Below are 19819 nucleotides of genomic sequence, written 5' to 3' on the forward strand. Positions count from 1 at the left end.
GATTTATACCATGCATAATTTTTCACTTCCCTTATGTGATTGGTAACTGACTTAGTGTCAGTTTTGTTATTAAAATACATATATATATATATATATAAGTATCACTACCCTCTGATTTTAAATTAAGAATGAAAAACTATTGTTACTATGAATATATATTTTCATTAACTGTGCTGTCTTCAACTTGCTGCTGAATCAGCCTGCATTGACATTCTTTGCCTTCTGTGTCTTGTCTATCTTTACTTTTTCCATTAGATCCTCCTACTACTACCACCCTTCAGCCTACAATTCAGTGGCATCCCTCAACTGCTGACTTCAAGGATCTAGCAACAGAACCAAAAAAATTGCCCTTCCCATTGTCAACTTTGGCAACAATTAAGGATGACACGATCGGCACGATCATTGCTAGTGTAGTGGGTGGGGCTCTCTTCATAGTACTTGTAAGTGTTTTGGCTGGAATATTCTGCTATAGGAGAAGACGGACGTTTCGTGGAGACTACTTTGCCAAGAACTACATTCCACCATCAGATATGCAAAAAGAATCACAAATAGATGTTCTTCAACAAGATGAGCTTGATTCTTACCCAGACAGTGTAAAAAAAGAAAACAAAAATCCAGTGAACAATCTAATACGGAAAGACTATTTAGAAGAGCCTGAAAAAACGCAATGGAACAATGTAGAAAATCTCAATAGGTTTGAAAGACCAATGGATTATTATGAAGATCTAAAAATGGGAATGAAGTTCGTCAGTGATGAACAGTATGACGAAAATGAAGATGACTTAGTTTCACATGTAGATGGTTCCGTAATTTCCAGGAGGGAGTGGTATGTTTAGCAACCACTAAATATGACTTAATGTACAATGTTTCATTCATACTAGTTGATCATTTTCAGATTGTTCATACTTTTTCTTGGGGGAAGAATAAGCTTTTTCAACTTGATTTTCAAGCTTACTTTTTATATTCTGATTTGACAAATGGAAATGTAAAATCTGGGTTCAATGTATCTGAGCTGCTTTACAATTTTTTTTCAATGCTATACTACTGTCTCAAGATTTAAATTTTAATGCAGAGTACTTTATTGGTCTGAGGCACACAGGTAAGAAGAAATGTCAACATTAAATGTATGACTTTTTGGTACAAAAATTAAAAGAAACAAAAAAAAAGGAAACTACCTTGGCATTGTGTATTAAATGTTTACCTAAGACTATAATCTCAAGTATAATGTTTATTGAACATATACCTCTCAAAATTTATCACCACTAAATGATATTACATCTAAATTGACTATAAAACTAATTCAAGAAATGTTTATATATATTTTTAGTATACAAAAAATTCAGCCTGATGAAACACCTTTTCTTTTCAAACATTGTTTTCTATGTTTCTATACAAATGGAATCTTTACCTCTGCATTTTAATGAGCCTTGCCATAATTACTGTAGAGTGGCTTTTCAAAGGTATTTTGTTGCACTAAAAACTGTGGTAGTAAACTCAGTGAACATGATGTGTGGAAGAGCATAATTAGCTGATCAATATTTTTGTCCAAAATACATTTAAGAGTAATAAAAACATGCCTTTTAAACATGATAATTATTACAATTTTTTTTCATCTCTGGAAGACAATGCTTATATTGTCATGCGAACGTTGGTACATGAAGTGGTAGTTTTGTTTTAATGCTTTATGTGCTAAATATAATAATAATGAGAAGATGGTACATAGTTTAATAGAGTGTAGAGAGGACATTTCACTATATGGAAAACCACGTAAACAAGCAAACAAGCATTGGAGTACCATTTTTTAAAAAATAAGACATGTTTCAGACAAGAATCTGTTCAAAGAATGTGGTAGACCCTCTTGTTTTAGTCATTTATTGATGTTGTTCAAACGGGTAAATATATATAGGAAAAAATAGAATAAACTTGGAAATTTGAGATTTAACAAGAAAAAAAATCTTAGTTATAGAACCAGTCACTAACACTTACTGATGGATGTTGTCAAACCATCCCTTCTTTTCTCCTAAATGTTTGTATGTGTTTCAAGATTTTTGTTTTTCCAATTAAAACTGGAAACACCATGAGGTTTTTTGTTTTGATTTTTACATAATTAAGTTTATTCTTTCCAAAAATCATGCATCTTTTGCAAAAGAAATCTTTCCTAAATCTTCAAATGTGGATCTTCTTTGTGACGTAATTAAATTGCTTCTGCAGTGGGAATCTATACAACCATAATAATGACAACTATTTTGTAGCCATAAAATATGTTTTTCCTGTTGATGATTCATTTGAAAAAAGGCCTGTAGAATTGCCTTTAGGTATTTTGCCATGGAATTGAAATAGAAGTTTGTTGGAGAACCCTAAATTGACTTATTTTGTTAATAAAGACAAAGTACTTTTTTTTTTTGCCTTCTCAACCTACCCCTTCTCAATCTTCATCAGATCTAAAAAAAAATATTTTTATAAGGCAAAGTTCTAACATGCTCATAGAATTTTGCAAGTAGTGAAGGCTTTAATCTCAATGATTATAACTTAGTTTATTTTAACCAGCAGTATTTTGTGGAAGTTTGAAATCTGTTTTCTTTCTCTCCCTCAAAAGCTTAGGATAACAGTAAAGTATTGGTTAAGGATACAATTACGTAAAATTCTCTGATGTCTTGTTGAAAATATTTGTTCTAAATATAGCTTACCACTGAAAAATATTAAGACTCTTTGATCCAAATCATTGGAAGAAAAACTTTCTTGATAATACTCTATGATTGAAGTGACTTTTAATTTAAATGTTAGCAATGATATGGCCATAAAAAGATGAGTCTAAAGCTTTTTTTCTTTGGAAGATGTAAACTTGTGCCTTTTTTTAAAATCAAAATATCATCTTTGGAACAGTGATTTGAAGTGCTGTATGAATTTGAGAAGAGTAATCCCATTTAGAATATCATACAAATCTCTATTTGATCTGAAGGAAGTTAGCAGTGTTTCAGGAGCTATATTTTAAAAGTATAAATATCTACTTAGTGATCGTGAATTTCCTTTTAAATTGTGGTCATTGTGTAGTTAGGGCTTTTTGTTTTTTTAGGTTTTGCTGGTTTGTTTTGTTTTTGGCAGTAGAGGGTGACATGGAAAACTGCAAGTGAGTATTTGATATATTCTCTATCCTTAATCCAAAGCATTTAGCAAACTAAAAGACTTCAGAATTTTAAGAATCTGCAACTAATGCTTAAGACTTTCTGAAGCATTGCACTGTTGTTTGTTAGAACTTTATGTATGTTTACTGTACATAGAGACTTGTTTGTAAGCATAGTCATATTAATAAACATTTTGTTAAATTAATTTTGAATATCAGTAATGTACACAGCTGACTGATGAGTTGAACTCCTACTCTCTTCTTGGAAAAGATAGCAGAATAGTTTTACTATATTTTGGCCATGTTTATATTTATTACTTTTATGTTTGGGCCGGCCGGTTTTTCATTTTTGTATTCACTTTAGAGTTTTCTTTCACACTGGTTAAAATACTTGTACAGTGGAGATTAATTCAACTTTTTCCCTTTTTTTCCATTTTTATTGAAATGTCTTGAAACTTTAATAGGATAGGGGTTAACTTTAAAAGTGATATTTGAGAAGTACTTTATAGTTGAAAGATTTAGTATTTTACCATGTGCCTGAAAGGTTTCCATTTGATAAGTCTAACATTAAAGAAATCGTTAAGCTTTTTCAGTAGTAGTATTGCTTCTGATAGCCATAAATAAGAAAGTTTTATAATGGTATCCCTGGCTGAATGTTTAGCACAAGAGGCTGTAGGAAGTATAATGTATACATGCAAAAATTGAGAGAAATGTAGCAATATTAGATGTGAAAACATATGATTTGAGTTTGATTTTGCTTTTGGTAAATACTGCTTAAAACAAAAGTATGAACAAGAATTTATTAATGTGTGGAAGTAATCAATGTAAAGTATAAGAAAGAAATGGTACCCATATTGATTTTTTAATTTTAATGGGAATTATTTACAGATTGAATTGTTTTTCTTATTTACTTGTTGATGTACCATCCATAAAAAGCTCCTTTCTCAAATTTCTGGTATGTTTGGATATATTTAATTTTGATTTGTACCAGGGATTTTTTTTTTTTTTTTATCAAGTTACTTATCCGGTGGTAGCCCCAATAGCTGCGCAACAAATCTTTAAATAAAAGTTTTTTTTTTAAAATTCTTTAGAGGCATATTTCTGTAACAAGCCTATGGTTATGGATTACCTTCTTTGTCCCGAGAGAGAGAGTTTGTGTTTGTGTGTGTGTGTCTCTGTAAACTGCTGCTGCTGCTGCTAAGTCACTTCAGTCGTGTCTGACTCTGTGCGACCCCAGAGACGGCAGCCCACCAGGCTCCCCCATCCCTGGGATTCTCCAGGCAAGAACACTGGAGTGGGTTGCCATTTCCTTTTCCAGTGCATGAAAGTGAAAAGTGAAAGTGAAGTCGCTCAGTCGTGTCTGACTCCTAGCGACCCCATGGACTGCAGCCCACCAGGCTCCTCCGTCCATGGGATTTTCCAGGCAAGAGTACTGGAGTGGGGTGCCATTGCCTTCTCCCTCTGTAACCTAGTTCCCTTTAATTAATGATGTTTTGTGGAATTAGAAATGAATTAATTTCTCTTTCCAAACAAAACCATACCAGGTTAAGGATACAGTTAAATAAAATTTGAGGAACCATTTGGGTATGTTAACCATTATAAAATTTACTTCTAATTAATCATAGAATTCCTATCTCATATATACATATAATCAGTAACATTCCCCACAGTCATAAATTGTCTTATCTCTTTAGCCCTAGCAGTTAAAATGTTTTTTAAGTGTTTTGCTGTGACTTTGACATCAGTTTTTTATATATTAACTTTCAGTTTGGAATTAACAAATTCCATAAGATATTTTTTAAGTTGACATTTAGTGTTTTTACCTTATAGCTTATGAGCTGCTTCAAGTAGGAATAACATTGATTCTTATTCTCCTTGTTCCTTATTTCTGACCTTTAAAATTATAATACCCTGGCAAGCCAGTGATTTAGACTCTGCTTCTACTTCAGAGGGCTTGAGTTCAGTCCATGGTCAGAGAACTAAGATCACACATGCCCTCACATGCTGCATGGTGTAGACAAAAAAAATAAAAATTAAAAACTAAATTAAAAACTTGAAAGCCTAAAATACTTAAACCAAAATAAAATTATGATACACTTTTCCTCTAAACTTTAAACTATTTTAGAGCAAGCAGCACAGTTTTTTTTTCCCCAAAATAGCATACAATTTGACTGAATTAAGTTTGATTTCATTCTTATTATACCAATAAAAATTCATGCACAAAAGAATCATTGAATAGTGTACAAAATATACCAACTTTTCTGTTTTTAGATTGTTTCTATTAATGCATTTGTTTTCTTCTGTTATATTCCAGTAAGCACTGTTTTTTAAAAAACGTGTTATCTACTTTGAATTGAGTAGTGATAGATTTCCATCAAGAGCTTAAAACCAAGATTGCTTACAAAAGCTTTTGCTGTATACCTATGCTTGGGATCATTTCTTTTTTTGAACCTTGATAATAGTTTTATCATGTTCACTTCAATTTCTAAAGATAAAACGATTCAGTTTTCTGATGTTTTATTTCACTTGCCTTGGGTTGGCCACAAAGTTCATTTATATTTTTCCGGAAGATGTTGCAGAAAAAACGAGAATGAACTTTTTGGCCAACCAAATAGCTTTTATTCCAGCTGGGCACTGTGGATGAAACCTAGTGAAAGTTTAGTAAAGTATAAGTTATTCTCAAAACTTGAGACTAATTCAAGACCTCATTCCCTTTCATGCATAATATTTCTGTATAAACATGATATCCTAATTTTCATAGTCTCAGTTATGAGAAATATCTCAAGAAAAACCTAGTCTTGAAGGGACAGTTTGATCTAAAAGTTAGAGGTAACAAAACCTGGAGGCTTTGACTTTTTAAAAAAATTATTTAAAAATATGCAAAAGTAAGACAGAATAATGAAAGGAATGTTCATGTACCTGCTTCAGTTATTGTCCGTTCATGGTCAGTCTTGTTTCATTTAAACTCCGGTCTACATAATCCCTCCTGCCATTATTATTAGTTCATCTGTAAGTATGTCAGTCTGTAACTTGAAAGATAAGGAACATTTAGAAAGAGTAATCACAGATTCATTACTCTGCCAAAATGAATCATTCCTAATATCAAGTATCCAGCTACTGTTCAAATTTCTAATCATCTCTCTTTACAGTTTTAGCTAGTAACCAAATATGATCCACACATTGGTTGGTTGAAATGTCTTTTAATCTGTGTGTTCTTTATGCGCTGTTTCCCACTCCCACACTTCTCCCATGCAAGATTTTGGGAAGAAACAGCTTCATTTGTCTTGCAGTTTTCCAGTTTGTATTGTGCCAGTTGCTTGCTCCTTTTGCTTGCATCTCTTGACAGATCTAGAGCCTTGATAAGATTAATGCTTAATTTTGGGGAGCAAGGTTACTTCTTAAGTGGTGGTGTTTCTCCATCAGCCACATAGTACCTGGTTTTCTTGCAATATTAGCAGCAATTTGATGCTCAAAGCCTAAACTTATTGACAGGGAACCTATATAACATCTAGATCTATTAATTCTGTTTTTTACCATACCATGTACTTTGATGTCTTAGTGACTATATTCATGCTGCTCCCTTGACCTGAAATTCCATTTCCTCCCTTTGCTGTACTGGGAAATCAGTCTGTATTCAAGGTCCAGTTCAAATTACAGCTCAATGAAACTTTTCCCTTCATGAGTTAATAACTGCTCTTCATAATTCTTTTTTATCAACTTATATCTCCTCTACTGTAATACCACATTATTCTAGTTATTATCTGTCTTCTCTAGGTCAGTGGTCTTCAATGGAACTTGACTGTACCTATCAGTTAAGAATTCCTATGTACTCCTCATATGTAGAGTTTATAAATTATATGTGTGCTACCATAGAAGTTTGCTATATGCATTATAAAATATTCAAAAGTGAAAATTCTTAAATTTGATAAAGTAACATTTTTAAGATTATTTTCACTAAAAGAGGAATCTTTGAGTAAATAATATAATCGTACCTCATTTTAAAAAGTTAACTTTTTCCTCACTAAAACATTTTTGAGAAAAGCCATATGATTGAATGTGCTTCATTTGTTTTTTTGTCTTGGTTTTACACTTTTTGATTCAGTGATTAAAAGTTGTAAGTCCATGTTGAGTATATTGACACTGGTTTTTATATATGAAAGCTCAGTTACCTCTCAGAAACAAGTAGATTCAATGAAAGATGTACATTTTTAGGGACCTTAACAGTTTTCATCCCAACTACTGTTTTTAGCACTAGTCTTCATGTTCATGGTGTTTGGTTTTTCGGTGTCAATGCTAATCACCCTCATATTAGCTATTTCAGCCTAGTATGGGTTTAGTGTGAGGTTTGTTAAAAGAGGAGTGAATATAAATTTATATTTTATTTGGTTTCTAATTATTTTATCTGAGGGGGACTTGATTTGTCACATCTAATTAGGTTGCCATGGTTTTATTTCATAATGTAACATGCAGTTTAGGTATTAGGAGTAAGATATTTGCATTGCCATTTTGGAGGATTTTGTTTTATTATTTGTTCCTATGTTACTGGTGTTCATTCTGTCAATTCTATGCAGGAATGACATTTACCAAGAATAAATGCTTACTAGTATTTAACATGGGTTAGCACTGATACCCTCACTTGGTTTATGAGTCAGATGTTCACTTGTCACATAGAGCACCTGTGTCATGCCTCCTTTACATTTTTTATTTTTCATTAAATCTAGATAAATTTTTAGTTCAGCTGAGCTCCCATATGTCATAATATATCTGTCACAAGATGCAGACTATGATGAGGAGGACAACCAAGTGAAGATGTAATTGTCTGCTTTAATTCGGGAGTGTCCAACTCCACACTCCCCATAGGATATCTTGGGTGCCCTGTGTGGCAAGGTGCCACCTGATGCATGGACCTACTAGGGCTACCAGTGCCAATCCATATTAGTACAATGCTAATTTTTATTAAATGCCTTCTCCCTCTCTTATTTTTAGATAAGTGATCATTTCTTTCTATACTTTATTGGAAAATAAATAATTTTATGGATTCTCCAACACTGTTTTGAGGATTTTGTTTGCTATTGCAAGGAGAGGGGCTGTAAATGTTACCTTTGCATTGCTAGCACTTAGAACAAGACATGACACACCTTAGGTTACTATTGGTAATTTGTTGGATGAAAATCTAAGGAGACCCTCCTGATCCAAATAGAGGACCTTCATTAAAAAGTAGTGAGATAAATATATGGATGGATGTAGAGGCTTAGATGTCATATTGATAAGTGTTAAAAGGACTTTTTATGAAAAGTGAGAGTGGGGCATATTTATGGGGAAAATTGGTAATACAGTGACATGTAGTGTGGGAATATTTATATATTTTAACCCAAATAAAAGTTAGGAAGATAAATTTGTGTAGTATATTAAGCTGTGAATTAGTTGATGGATTATATTAGTTTTGGTAAAGGAAATGAAGAAAAAGGGATGAAACTTAATGTTTCAGTTAATTGTTAAGATTTGGTGTTTTAACATAAGTATAATAAGGGACTATAAATTTCTATACTCAATTTAAAGTGGTTTTAGCAAATTGCCAGAAACACATATTTTAGTCTATAGAATAGTATTTAACTTTTCAAAACTATAAAAGTGCCTCAGTTTCAGATGTGAGCACATGTTTGAATAGCTTTTATGTAGTTTTATTCACTTAGAGTGATAACGTGGACTTTAGTTCAATTTAATACCTGTAATATTTATGTATATTTTTCAAAAAATAATGAAAGTTATTTGTAACTGATTTTTGATAGTTTTCTCCATAAGACACCAAAATATATGGTGTCTCTATATTTCTATGGATAGGGTACTTCGGTTGTACTGAGGAATGCTATTTTTCTGTTTTTGGAGGTGGTTTCCAATGTATATGGATTCATAAGCTGCCATGATAACAGGAATATGTTCTTTTGGGAGACATGCATCAGTCCTTTAATGCTAAATATTTGAATGTTTGTCTTTTTGTTTTCTGCTGCTTATAAACGTAAAATTAGATTTAGTAGAGCATCTCCTTAAGTGATGGTAAGGTAATGTTGCTTCATGTCAATCACTCAGTAAACTAGCTTGATGTTTAAAAATGCCAAATTTTTATACATTTGCTTGCTTAATTTTTTTTTTCTTCTGGTTTTGTTGGAATATAGAGACTATGTAGATTATGTGGGTAGGGATACGGGGAGGCAGTGTTGGGGCTAAATTCTCAAATTTTGTCAAAAATCTTTGACTTGAATGCAAGAAACTTTAGCTTTTTATTTACATTTCATACTAGTGTTCATCACCCGTTAATACCTTTAAAATCTTAATGCTCTTAAATGTATTATTTCTTTTCTTAATTAAATTTTGAAGAATTGAAAAATCAAAAAGAAAACATGAAATTATGGCATGTATGTACTTGACATAATTAGTTTACCTGTGTGGAGTAGGATATCCAGTTGGTAAATGGATTCATACCTAAAATCTTAATTTGGACTAATTACATTCAAAAAGTAACCTGAGTGTTTGAAAAATAATTTCAGAAATATTACTATAAATATGATATAACTTTGTCATTATCATCAACATAAGAACACTCAAATTTAAATTCTCCATACACAGCGTCACTTTACTCCTTAGGAAAAGAAAAACTTCTCTTAAAGGGAAACTTTCGACTAGTGTGGAATAGGTAGCATACTTGACACACGGAGATTTTTTAAAAATTTTGCCTCTGACAAGGTGTATGATGTTGGTCAAATAACTTTTGCATTGTAACCTTAAAAGGTTTCAATTGGCCTATTGTTAAAACCTGAATACGAAACTAATTTATATGGTGGGAAAAAGTGATAGTATAGATGAGAAGATTAGCCCTATATCATCCCAAGTCTCTTCTACATTTATAAAAGCAGAGTGTATTTGGCTTGGTTTTCAATTTTTTTTCTCATGTAGCACATATTCAAATGGAGTTAGTACTGGTTAGAGATACATGCAACAATGAATGATGAACCAGGTATGTATTAGCAAATGAGGGTAACCTTTTGAATGATGAAGCAGGTTATATTGTTTACAATAATTGTGTATTTTTAGATTCTATTCAGTATTGGAGTTATTGTTGAAATTGGTTACTTGGCACTCACAGGTATGAGATTTTTAGTCTAGAATAAAACTAATAAAATGACACATTAACAAACCCAAGATGTTAGTTTGCTAGGAAATTGGTAAAGAAGTGAAACATTCTTTTTAGCAATCTAAAACACTGCATGACTCACATTTGAATAAAAACAGTTGAAAAATACTCCTAAATACAGTATATTTGGAAATTCTATGATGGTAAGTAGATGAAATATTTCAAAACTGATAGTGCTTTGATTCTATTTAAATTTGTCATGTCTGGAGTCCAGTAGTAACTATTTAAGGATGTATGTGAGCATCAGTTTAATTGAAGACAAAAGAGCTCTTTATTTCCAAATAGGGGACCCAAAAGAAGAGATTATATTAGATATTGCAAAAACCATTCTTTCCCCAAAAGGGCGTACGTAGGGTAGGGTAGAGGTTTGTAACATGTCCTAACCTAGCTTTATTTCCTATTCATTGACTGAATGACCTTGGGCAGAACATTTAACTTTAGAACAAAAGTATCTTCATTTATAGAATGTTACCTTAACTATCTTATTGGTTAGATAAATTGAGTATATTGAAGGTTTTTTGTAACTGATGGGTCATTCCTCAAAATTTAGTTATTGGGTGTAATATGGCTGAAATTGTCAAAATAATACCTATACATAAGGATTGATGGTTTTGTAATATCCATAATACTTATATTTGAAAATAACTTTAGTAAGTTCTTTTACTTAGGAATTCATAAAATAGGGTGGGCTTTTTAAAAAAAAATTGTGTGAAATGCTAACTAAAATACGTTTTTAAAATCCTTTCTTATAAAATTTTTATGATACAGGCTGGAAATGAGAAATTGATATTCAGAAATTATATAGTGTGTAGCCAGGAGATAGGGAAGAATTTACATAATTTTATAGTAGAGACACTATCTTAAAGTGTACTATATTAAATTGTGTTAATTAAGGGAAGTTATCTGCAACACGTACTGTTTTAGTCACATTTCTGTTTTAAAAACTTAAATTTGGCAAAACTAATACAATTATGTAAAATTTAAAAATAAAATAAAATTTTAAAAAAAATCTTAAATTTTGCAATGTCAGTTTTTGACTGTTTATTACTAGAGAGCTAGGGTATTTTCTCTTTTTTAGTGTTATTTTTCCCTTTCTTGAAGATTTTTGGTTTCTTCAATAGGATTTCTTTTAATATAATAAAAGCTGAATATGGTGTTGGCTAACTCCATTAAAGCATACTGAATAGTTTTCGTTTATCATCTTTTAGAATAAGAAATTAGTTTTCATCTTTTCTTCTTAAGACATTCTTTCCCCATAGACTGTAGATTCAGTCATTCATACGTGACAAGGGATATTCTTTTCATAACTTTAAAAAAGTAAACTTGGGAGTACTAAGGTTACATCTTGCAAAGAATGTGTGAGCATTAAAAAGTAACATCAAGTTTGGGGTCTTCTTACCTTGTGGCTAGATAACATTCTTGCACATTGTAGAAATCAGAGGACAGGAATACGAGAATTCTTTGTAAAATTGCTTGAAAAACCTAATTTTTGTTACTTTTCAGATGTTCCATTTAAGCAGACCTCTTCTATAGCCGTAGCTGGAGCTGTAATTGGAGCTGTCCTTGCCCTCTTCATCATTGCTATCTTTGTGACTGTGCTGTTGACTCCTCGAAAAAAGAGACCATCCTACCTTGACAAAGTGTAGGTAGCTTTTTTGCTGGTGTTTAAGTCAGTCTTTATCATTACAGCTACTCATATGAAAAGTGTCTGAGGGATAGAAATAAAGATACTGTTGGGTATCTGTAAGATGGCTAGTTTTATCAGAAAGTCTCAAACTACATCTTGGTAAATAAACAGTTGCAAGTTGCATATTTGGCTTTTAGAGACAAATACAGTCTTTTTTTTTTCCTACAGTATATTATACATCTTTCCAAATGGTAGCATAATGACCCTTTATGTTGTCCTGCCTTCTGAATAAAGATGCAAGTCTTCAATGAAGTAGTTGAAAGACAGATAAAAAGTCTTAGAAGTTTACTTATTTAGATTGTATATGCCTGTCTTATGTATAGCTATAACTTAACTTGCAGCTGCCAAGTCATTAAATGCATTGAGTTTTAAAGTTTTTATCTTCAAGAAATTTGATTTTGGTGAATTACAAAATGTGCATCTTTTTTATTTAAAGAGAAGGGAATGTTTTGGACCTAATCATTAGATAGAATTATAAAAAAGAAATTACATTTTGTTGTATAGTCAAAAGACTGATGTCCCAGTTCACTTAATTCCATCAGCAGCTTTTGTTACTTCACCTGTGAAATGTAAATAATACTTTTCCTGCTTACTTCACATGGCTTTAATAAGAGTAGAATAAGATGATGTTGTTTATGAACTGTGAAGTTCTATACAAATGGCATTATTTCTTGTGCGGTTATTAATGGTTTTATATGAAGATATAAGGCTAGCTCTCAAAGAATGTATTCTGTCTTCATAAATGCTTTGTGTATGTCTTTGCCTCTCTGGAACAGAGCACAAATCTTTTTGGGTTAAAAGCACCTGGGTGACCTGCTTACCTCACACAGCTGTGATAAGAGTAGAATAAGATGATGTTGTTTATGAACTGTGAAGTTCTATACAAATGGCATTATTTCTTGTGTGGTTATTAGTGTTTTTATATGAAGATATAAGGCTATCTCTCAAAGAGAGTACTTCTTCTGTCTTCATAAATGCTTTCTGTATGTCTTTGCCTCTCTAATCTGGCACAGTTAGAGCATGAATCTCTTGGGGTTAAGGACACCTGGGTATTAGTCTCAGGTCTATTATGATCGAGTTAATAGTATGACCATGAATGAATCACCTCCATGAACTTTGGTTTTCTCACCTAATTGACTTATGGCACCTTGGAGCTATATATTTGCTGTAATTTTTATTACATTAAGGGAAATAATTACTTTAAATAAAAGAAATAAAGTACTCTTTCAGTCTGTTACCTGCGAGACTGAATTTCTTTAATATTTCAAGAGTAATTAACTGGTTTGTGGTTAAATTCATATTAGTTGCTGAATTATCTCAAGCTTTTCTATAATTTCAAAAACATACTTTACTAGTAGGCTAGTAATACATGTAATGTATTTTATTAATTGTTTGAATTCTAATCATTTAAAATATTTCATGACCACATTGATAAGTTATTAGACTACTAAGAATTTGTAATTTGGCCTCTATAGCTTTCATGTTCTTTATCTTTTAATATAGGTAAAATTTTTATTTATTTACTAATCTTAATTACTGAAAATTAGTTATCTGTGATCTTCAAAAGTAAGAGTCCATATAAAAAGCTGCTTTCTAAAATGCAGAAAGCTACAAGATATTTTTAATTCTATTTTTGTTGTAATATAACAATTTATAAATATATGAAAATACTTTTGTTAGTAGATTAGGTCATTTTGGCAAAGGTAAATGCATTCCCCAAGGATATAATAGCCTGTGTTTGTTTCAGGTGGCAAGATTTATAATGGTTTGTAGATTGAAAATCTTAATTTACATGATCAATGTTCTAAGGGTGACCATGGCTTTTGAAAACTAATTTTAGAAGTATTTCCAAAATGTAGTATAAACTTATTTTTTCATTACCATTTTAAGATACGGTCTTTTGCTAAGTCGCTTCAATCATGCCCTCCTCTTTGTGACCCTATGGACTGTAGCCTGCCAGGCTCCTGTGTCCATGGAATTCTTCAGGCAAGGATACTAGAGTGGGTTGTCATGCCCTCCTGCATGGGATCTTCACAACCCAGGGATCCAACCCATGTCTCTTATGTCTCCTGTATTGGCAGGCAGGTTTTTTACCAGTAGCATCTCCTGGGAAGCCCTAAGTCTTTCAAATCACTGTTATGACACTTTGGAGGAAAGTGTTTTCCATCACACAGTTGACTATTTTAAAATGTTGGTATGCATGGTCACATGTAAAAAATATACAGTACTTAATTAGTCATATACTAGTGCTGTGCTTAGTCGCTCAGTTATGTTCAACTCTTTGTGACTCCATGCACTGTAGCCCGCCAGGCTCCTCTGTCCATGGGGATTCTCCAGGCAAGAATATTGGAGGGGTTGCCATGCCCTCCTGCAGGGGATCTTCCCAACCCAGGCATCGAACCCAGGTCTCCCGCATTGCAGGTGAATTCTTTACCGACTGAGCCACCAGGGAAGCCTAGTTATATACTAGATTGCTTGCTTAATAACAGTTTTCAAAAAATGATTCTATATGGGTTGCTTCTTTTTTTTAATTTTTGAAGAATTGTTTATTTCAGATTACTCCTAAGCATTAGAACCTGTAAAGCTAGTTTACTTTTTTCCAAATATGATTAATGGAAATGTAAGAATTGAATTAAGCATGTATACTAATACAAATATTAGTATGAGGAAAATATTCTCAAAACTTAAGAGAATCTTGATGGTTCCCCACTCCTCTTTTTTGTTTTGTTGTTTTGTCTTTTGTGAAATGTGGTAATCATATCTTTTAAACTTTTTCATGCAGGATCGACCTTCCACCCACACATAAACCACCTCCTATGTATGAAGAACAGTCTCCCCCTTTGCCTCAGAAAGACCTTCTATATCAAGTAAGTATCCTTGAGTACACTTAAAATAAAATGAAATAAAATAAAAAATACGAAGTAGTGTTTGTTTCAAATTTTTCAATATTTATTTCTAAATATTATTTAGTCATTATACATTAAGTATTATACAATAATTTCTGTGAAACATTCAAGGAATCAAATTTAGTCTAGAAGTTGATTAAAAGAATTTATGGCTGGTATAGGTAAATCAACACTGTATTAGGAGTACAAATTTTTGCTTAAAGCCTATGACTGAAGACTTACTATTAATACAGTTTTATTGACATACAGATCTATTATAAAATATGCATTTTCCTAAAAAATAAAAGAAAAATTGAATTTTAAGGTTTAATATGTGATGGAGCGGTTTTTCTCCTTGGCATATGTATTTTGTTTCTTTTCAGTATATGCAAGGTCTAAGTTTTTGCTTTTATTTAGCAACAAAAGGTATATATTCCAATTTAAAATATTGGGTATGAATATTGGGCCCCATTTTACACTGATGATAATTTAAATTTTCTCTTAGAATTAGTTTACAGAAATTCATGTGAAAATACTGATTCAATCCTTCTGTCTTAGATTCCATATCTAAACTAATATGCTCTACTTGGGAAAGTTTAAGCCAATGGAATGTTTGAATACTTTTATTCTTAAATTTTGGAGAAGGAAATTGCAACCCACTCCAGTATTCTTGCCCAGAGACTCCTTTGGACAGAGGAGCCTGGTGGTCTGCTGTCCATGGGGTCGCACAAAGTCGAACACGACTGAAGCGACTTAGCATGCATGCGTTCTTAATTTTAATTTTTTTTGTTTCTTTCCTCTATCACCCATGGGACTCTAACCCCACATTGGAGTTTTATTACCTGAGAAACTATTCTGGAATATTTTTCTTCTAAAATATGTCCTGTATCTTCAGCTTGAATAAGGCAAATCAGTTGCCCACCAACTAATTAATTAACTTGGATGGAAAACTTAAAAGGAATATATCTGTTTCAATGTTCTCAGCTTCTGTTCCTTAGTTGACTGTCTAGTTGATCTACTGCCTGTGTGTGGGGCAGGGAGGAGCATTTCACAGAATGTGCACTCATTGACAGTGGGTACCAGCTTGTCATCTTGCACAACTTTGATGTCCTAGAGATGAAGGTGACCTATCTTTTCAGAACTGTTGTTTTAACACAGAGTACAGCCTCACATCTCCTTTGGCAAATGAATTAAATTGATAAGCAGTGTGAAATGTCAGCAAAGGATTTAGCTAGAGGTGTTTTAACTGCTGCAGATGGATAGGATAGCTGCCTTCTTCCCTCTACAAAGCTGGAAGTTAACTGGAGGATTTCTAGATTCAGGTGAGGGGATAGTTTAAGAATGTTGTTAGTAATTTTTAGTACAACCCTAATTGCATATAATTTTATTCTTGTCCATAAAATCAACTTATTATGTTACTTTTTATTTAATATTTTCAAACTAAATATTTATAAAAGTTTATGAATTGAAAAAAATTTCTTGGCACAGATGATGGGACCTGGTTTTAGTTAAGAAAATATAATTTCTATATATGTAAGTGCTGCTAAATAAACACAAAAGGAAGATTTTTCTTGGATGATTTGATAATGGTACAGACTGAAATTTTTATCCTTGAAGTCAGAAAAAGCTTCCTGAATGGATCAGTTTGGAAGTAGGATTTTTGATGCATGTGATAAAATTACTCAGTTGTTGATTAGAATAAATTTCATAATCACAGGCATAAATCTAGGTGGAAATGAACAGTTATGTGAAAGAGTAGTGGAAATTTTAGAAAGGGAATTGGTGGGACAGCACCTGCAGTGGATAACACTAGACCTTTGGAGTTAGAGACTACCTAGGATCACTGTGACTTTTTCCTCATCTATAAAATTAAGCAGGTGAGGATTGATTGTTTCCCTCTTCTAGCTATTAAATTGAGTCTATAAGATATAGCTAAAGGTCAGCTGGTTGCATCATTTTGCTTAGGAAAGTCAGAATGAGTTAGAAATGAAATAATTCTTAACTCTATAAAGATTTTAAGAATAATTCAAGCTAAAATTATTATCCATCAGTAAGATAATTTGTTGTGATTCATGCATTATAATGTCATATGTTAATTATATGGCTGTTTGTGTTTTAATTAATGTTGTGATACCAAAATGCAAAATACACAGAACTGTTTCCTAATTACCTAGAAATCTGTAAGTGTGTAATTACTATCTAATTAGCTTCATGCAATGATAACCATGCCGCAATAGTAAATGCCATCATAATGTTCTGCTTCAGTAGATAACTTGTCAACTTTAAACTTATGAGGTAATTCCTAATTGAAGTCAATAGTCCTTAGTCCTCACACCAGGCCATGCTCCCAAATAATGTCATGGCTTTAAGGAAGAGAGTCCCACTTGTTCTACCCATTGGTGTTCTACCCTTGGGAAACCACACAAAGAAAAAGATCCTTACAACTTACATTTGTTTCCATCTGAGCCACAGGGAAGCCCGTTAGTTATTCAGTTGAGTCCAACTCTTTACAACCCCATGGACTGTAGCCCACTAGGCTCCTCTGTCCTTGGAATTCTCCAGGCAAGAAAACTAGAGGGGGTTAGCCATTTCCTTCCTCAGGGAATCTTGCCAACCCAGGGATCAAAGCCAGGTCTTCTGAATTGCAGGCAGATTCTTCACCGTCTGAGCCACCAGGGAATATTACCAAACTCATACCTGAGAATTTTCACTCTAAATATAAGCCGGAAAATGAGGCCTAGTATTGTGAAGACGTAATTTCCTTTAGTGGGAAGGGAACTATTACCGCACTGCAGAGAAGATGTATGGAGGCCCACAAAAATATAAAAAGAAGGAAATAAAAAGAGGAATTTCTTGCCTGGTGGTAAAGAGTAATTAAGAAATACTATGGCTGATTCACGTTGATGTTTGACAGAAAACAAAATTCTGTAAAGCTATTATCCTTCAATTAAAAAATAAATGAATATAAAAAAAAAATACCACCAGCTTGTTATATTATTAGTTGATAATCCTGCAAAAGTGAGTCTCCATTTAGGAAACTAATATTAACTCATGACATTAAAATATATTTTACCTTTTTATTATGGCTTATTTTCTTAACATTTTAAGCAATATATAAGTATATTTTTGGTACAAAAATGCAAATAGTACAGATATTTATAGAGTTAACTATTAAAGTTTTCTTTCATCCCCCTATTCCCAAATATATTATTTCTTTCACAGAGGTCACTGTTGTTACAAATTTAAATATCCTCCCAGACTTTCCCACATGTTTACTTTGAAGTATACATCATCCTTGTTTATAACTACAAGTAGTTTAAATTTTAAAAAACGTAAATGTGATCATAGAATACATATTGTTCTAGAAACTGCTTTTTCCACTATTACAAACCAATATTTTTCATAATGACTAGTGTTGCCACCTTAATCAAAATCCTCTGTGTTCCTAAAAAGGAAGATTCTGGAGCACAGTTTCAGTTTTACTGAATCAGAATCACAGGGGTTGGAGACAGTGGGCGTTTTACCTAGCTCACCAGGTGAATTTGGACTTTGCTGGTGGCTCAGATGGTAAAGCATCTTATTTACAATGCGAGAGACCCAGGTTCGATCCCTAGGTCAGGAAGATCCTCTGGAGCAGGAAATGGCAATCTACTCCAGTATTCTTGCCTGGGAAATCCCATGGACAGAGAGCATGGTAGGCTGCAGTCCATGGGGTCGCAAAGAGTCAGACAGGACTGAGCGACTTCACTTTCACTTTCTTTCCAGGTAAATTTTAATGCACATTCATGTTTGAGAACTGTTGCTGTTTCTCTGTGTCATTCTTAATGGCTGTAATTATATTCTACTGTGTTGATACACCATAAATTGCCTAATGATTTTCCTAGATTTTCTTTTTTTGCATTGAGCATAGTTTTTTATACTTTATTATACACATGTGTTTATAAAATATATGCAAAAATTAGAACTGCAATGAATATTTTTTATATTTAAATAGGTGTCAGATTGCTGGCCAAACTAGATGTATTAATTTATATTCCTATAAATAGTATCAATTCAGTAACTGAGGCGTGTCTGACTCTTGGCGACCCCGTGGACTGCAGCGCTCGAGGCTTCCCTGTCCATCACCAACTCCCGGAGCTTACTCAAACTCGTGTCCATCAAGTCGGTGATGCCATCCAACCATCTCATCCTCTGTCATCCCCTGCTCCTCCTGCCTTCAGTCTTCCCCAGCATCAGTTCAGTTCAGTTCAATTCAGTTGCCCAGTCATGTCCCACTCTTGGCGACCCCATGAACGGGAGCACGCCACACCTTCCTGTCCATCACCAACTGCCAGAGTCTACCTAAACCCATGTCCATTGAGTCGGTGATGCCATCCAACCATCTCATCCTCTGTCATCCCCTTCTCTTCCTGCTCTCAGTCTTTCCCAGCATCAGGGTCTTTACAAATGAGTCAGTTCTTCATATCAGGTGGCCAAAGAATAGGAGTTTCAGCTTCAACATCAGACCTTCCAACGAATATTCAGGACTGATTTCCTTTAGGATGGACTGGTTGGATCTCCTTGCAGTCCAAGGGACTCTCAAGAGTCTTCTCCAACACCACAGTTCGAAAGCAACAATTTTTCAGTGCTCAGCTTTCTTTATAGTCCAACTGTTACATCCATACATGACTACTGGAAAAAGCATACCTTTGACTAGACAGATTTCATTGGTGAAGTAACGCCTCTGCTTTTTAATATGCTGTCTAGGTTGGTCATAACTTTTCTTCCACGGAACAAGCGTCTTTTAATTTCATGGCTTCAGTCAACATTTGCAGTGATTTTGAAGCCCAAGAAAATAAAGTCTCTCACTATTTCCATTGTTTCCCCATCTATTTGCCATGAGGTGATGGGATCAGATGCCATGATCTTAGTTTTCCAAATGTTGAGCTTTAAGCCAA

The 19819-nt window shown here is 33.2% G+C and overlaps 1 protein-coding gene across 2 annotated transcripts in view; it reads left to right on the plus strand.

Moving 5' to 3' along the window:
* The window catches only part of NECTIN3 (nectin cell adhesion molecule 3), a 146457-nt gene that overhangs the window by 69806 nt on the left and 56832 nt on the right, over positions 1–19819 (plus strand). Inside the window, exons 6-7 of one of the 2 annotated variants that reach the window (XM_055568133.1) lie at positions 11814–11952; positions 14780–14864. In XM_055568133.1, the coding sequence (XP_055424108.1) occupies positions 11814–11952; positions 14780–14864 (224 nt within the window). Of the gene's footprint in view, positions 1–255; positions 2079–11813; positions 11953–14779; positions 14865–19819 lie in introns of those variants that run through there. The other variant, XM_055568132.1, reaches the window with a different exon arrangement.

This window comes from Bubalus kerabau, chromosome 2, assembly GCF_029407905.1.
Source record: "Bubalus kerabau isolate K-KA32 ecotype Philippines breed swamp buffalo chromosome 2, PCC_UOA_SB_1v2, whole genome shotgun sequence".
NCBI lineage: Eukaryota > Metazoa > Chordata > Mammalia > Artiodactyla > Bovidae > Bubalus > Bubalus kerabau.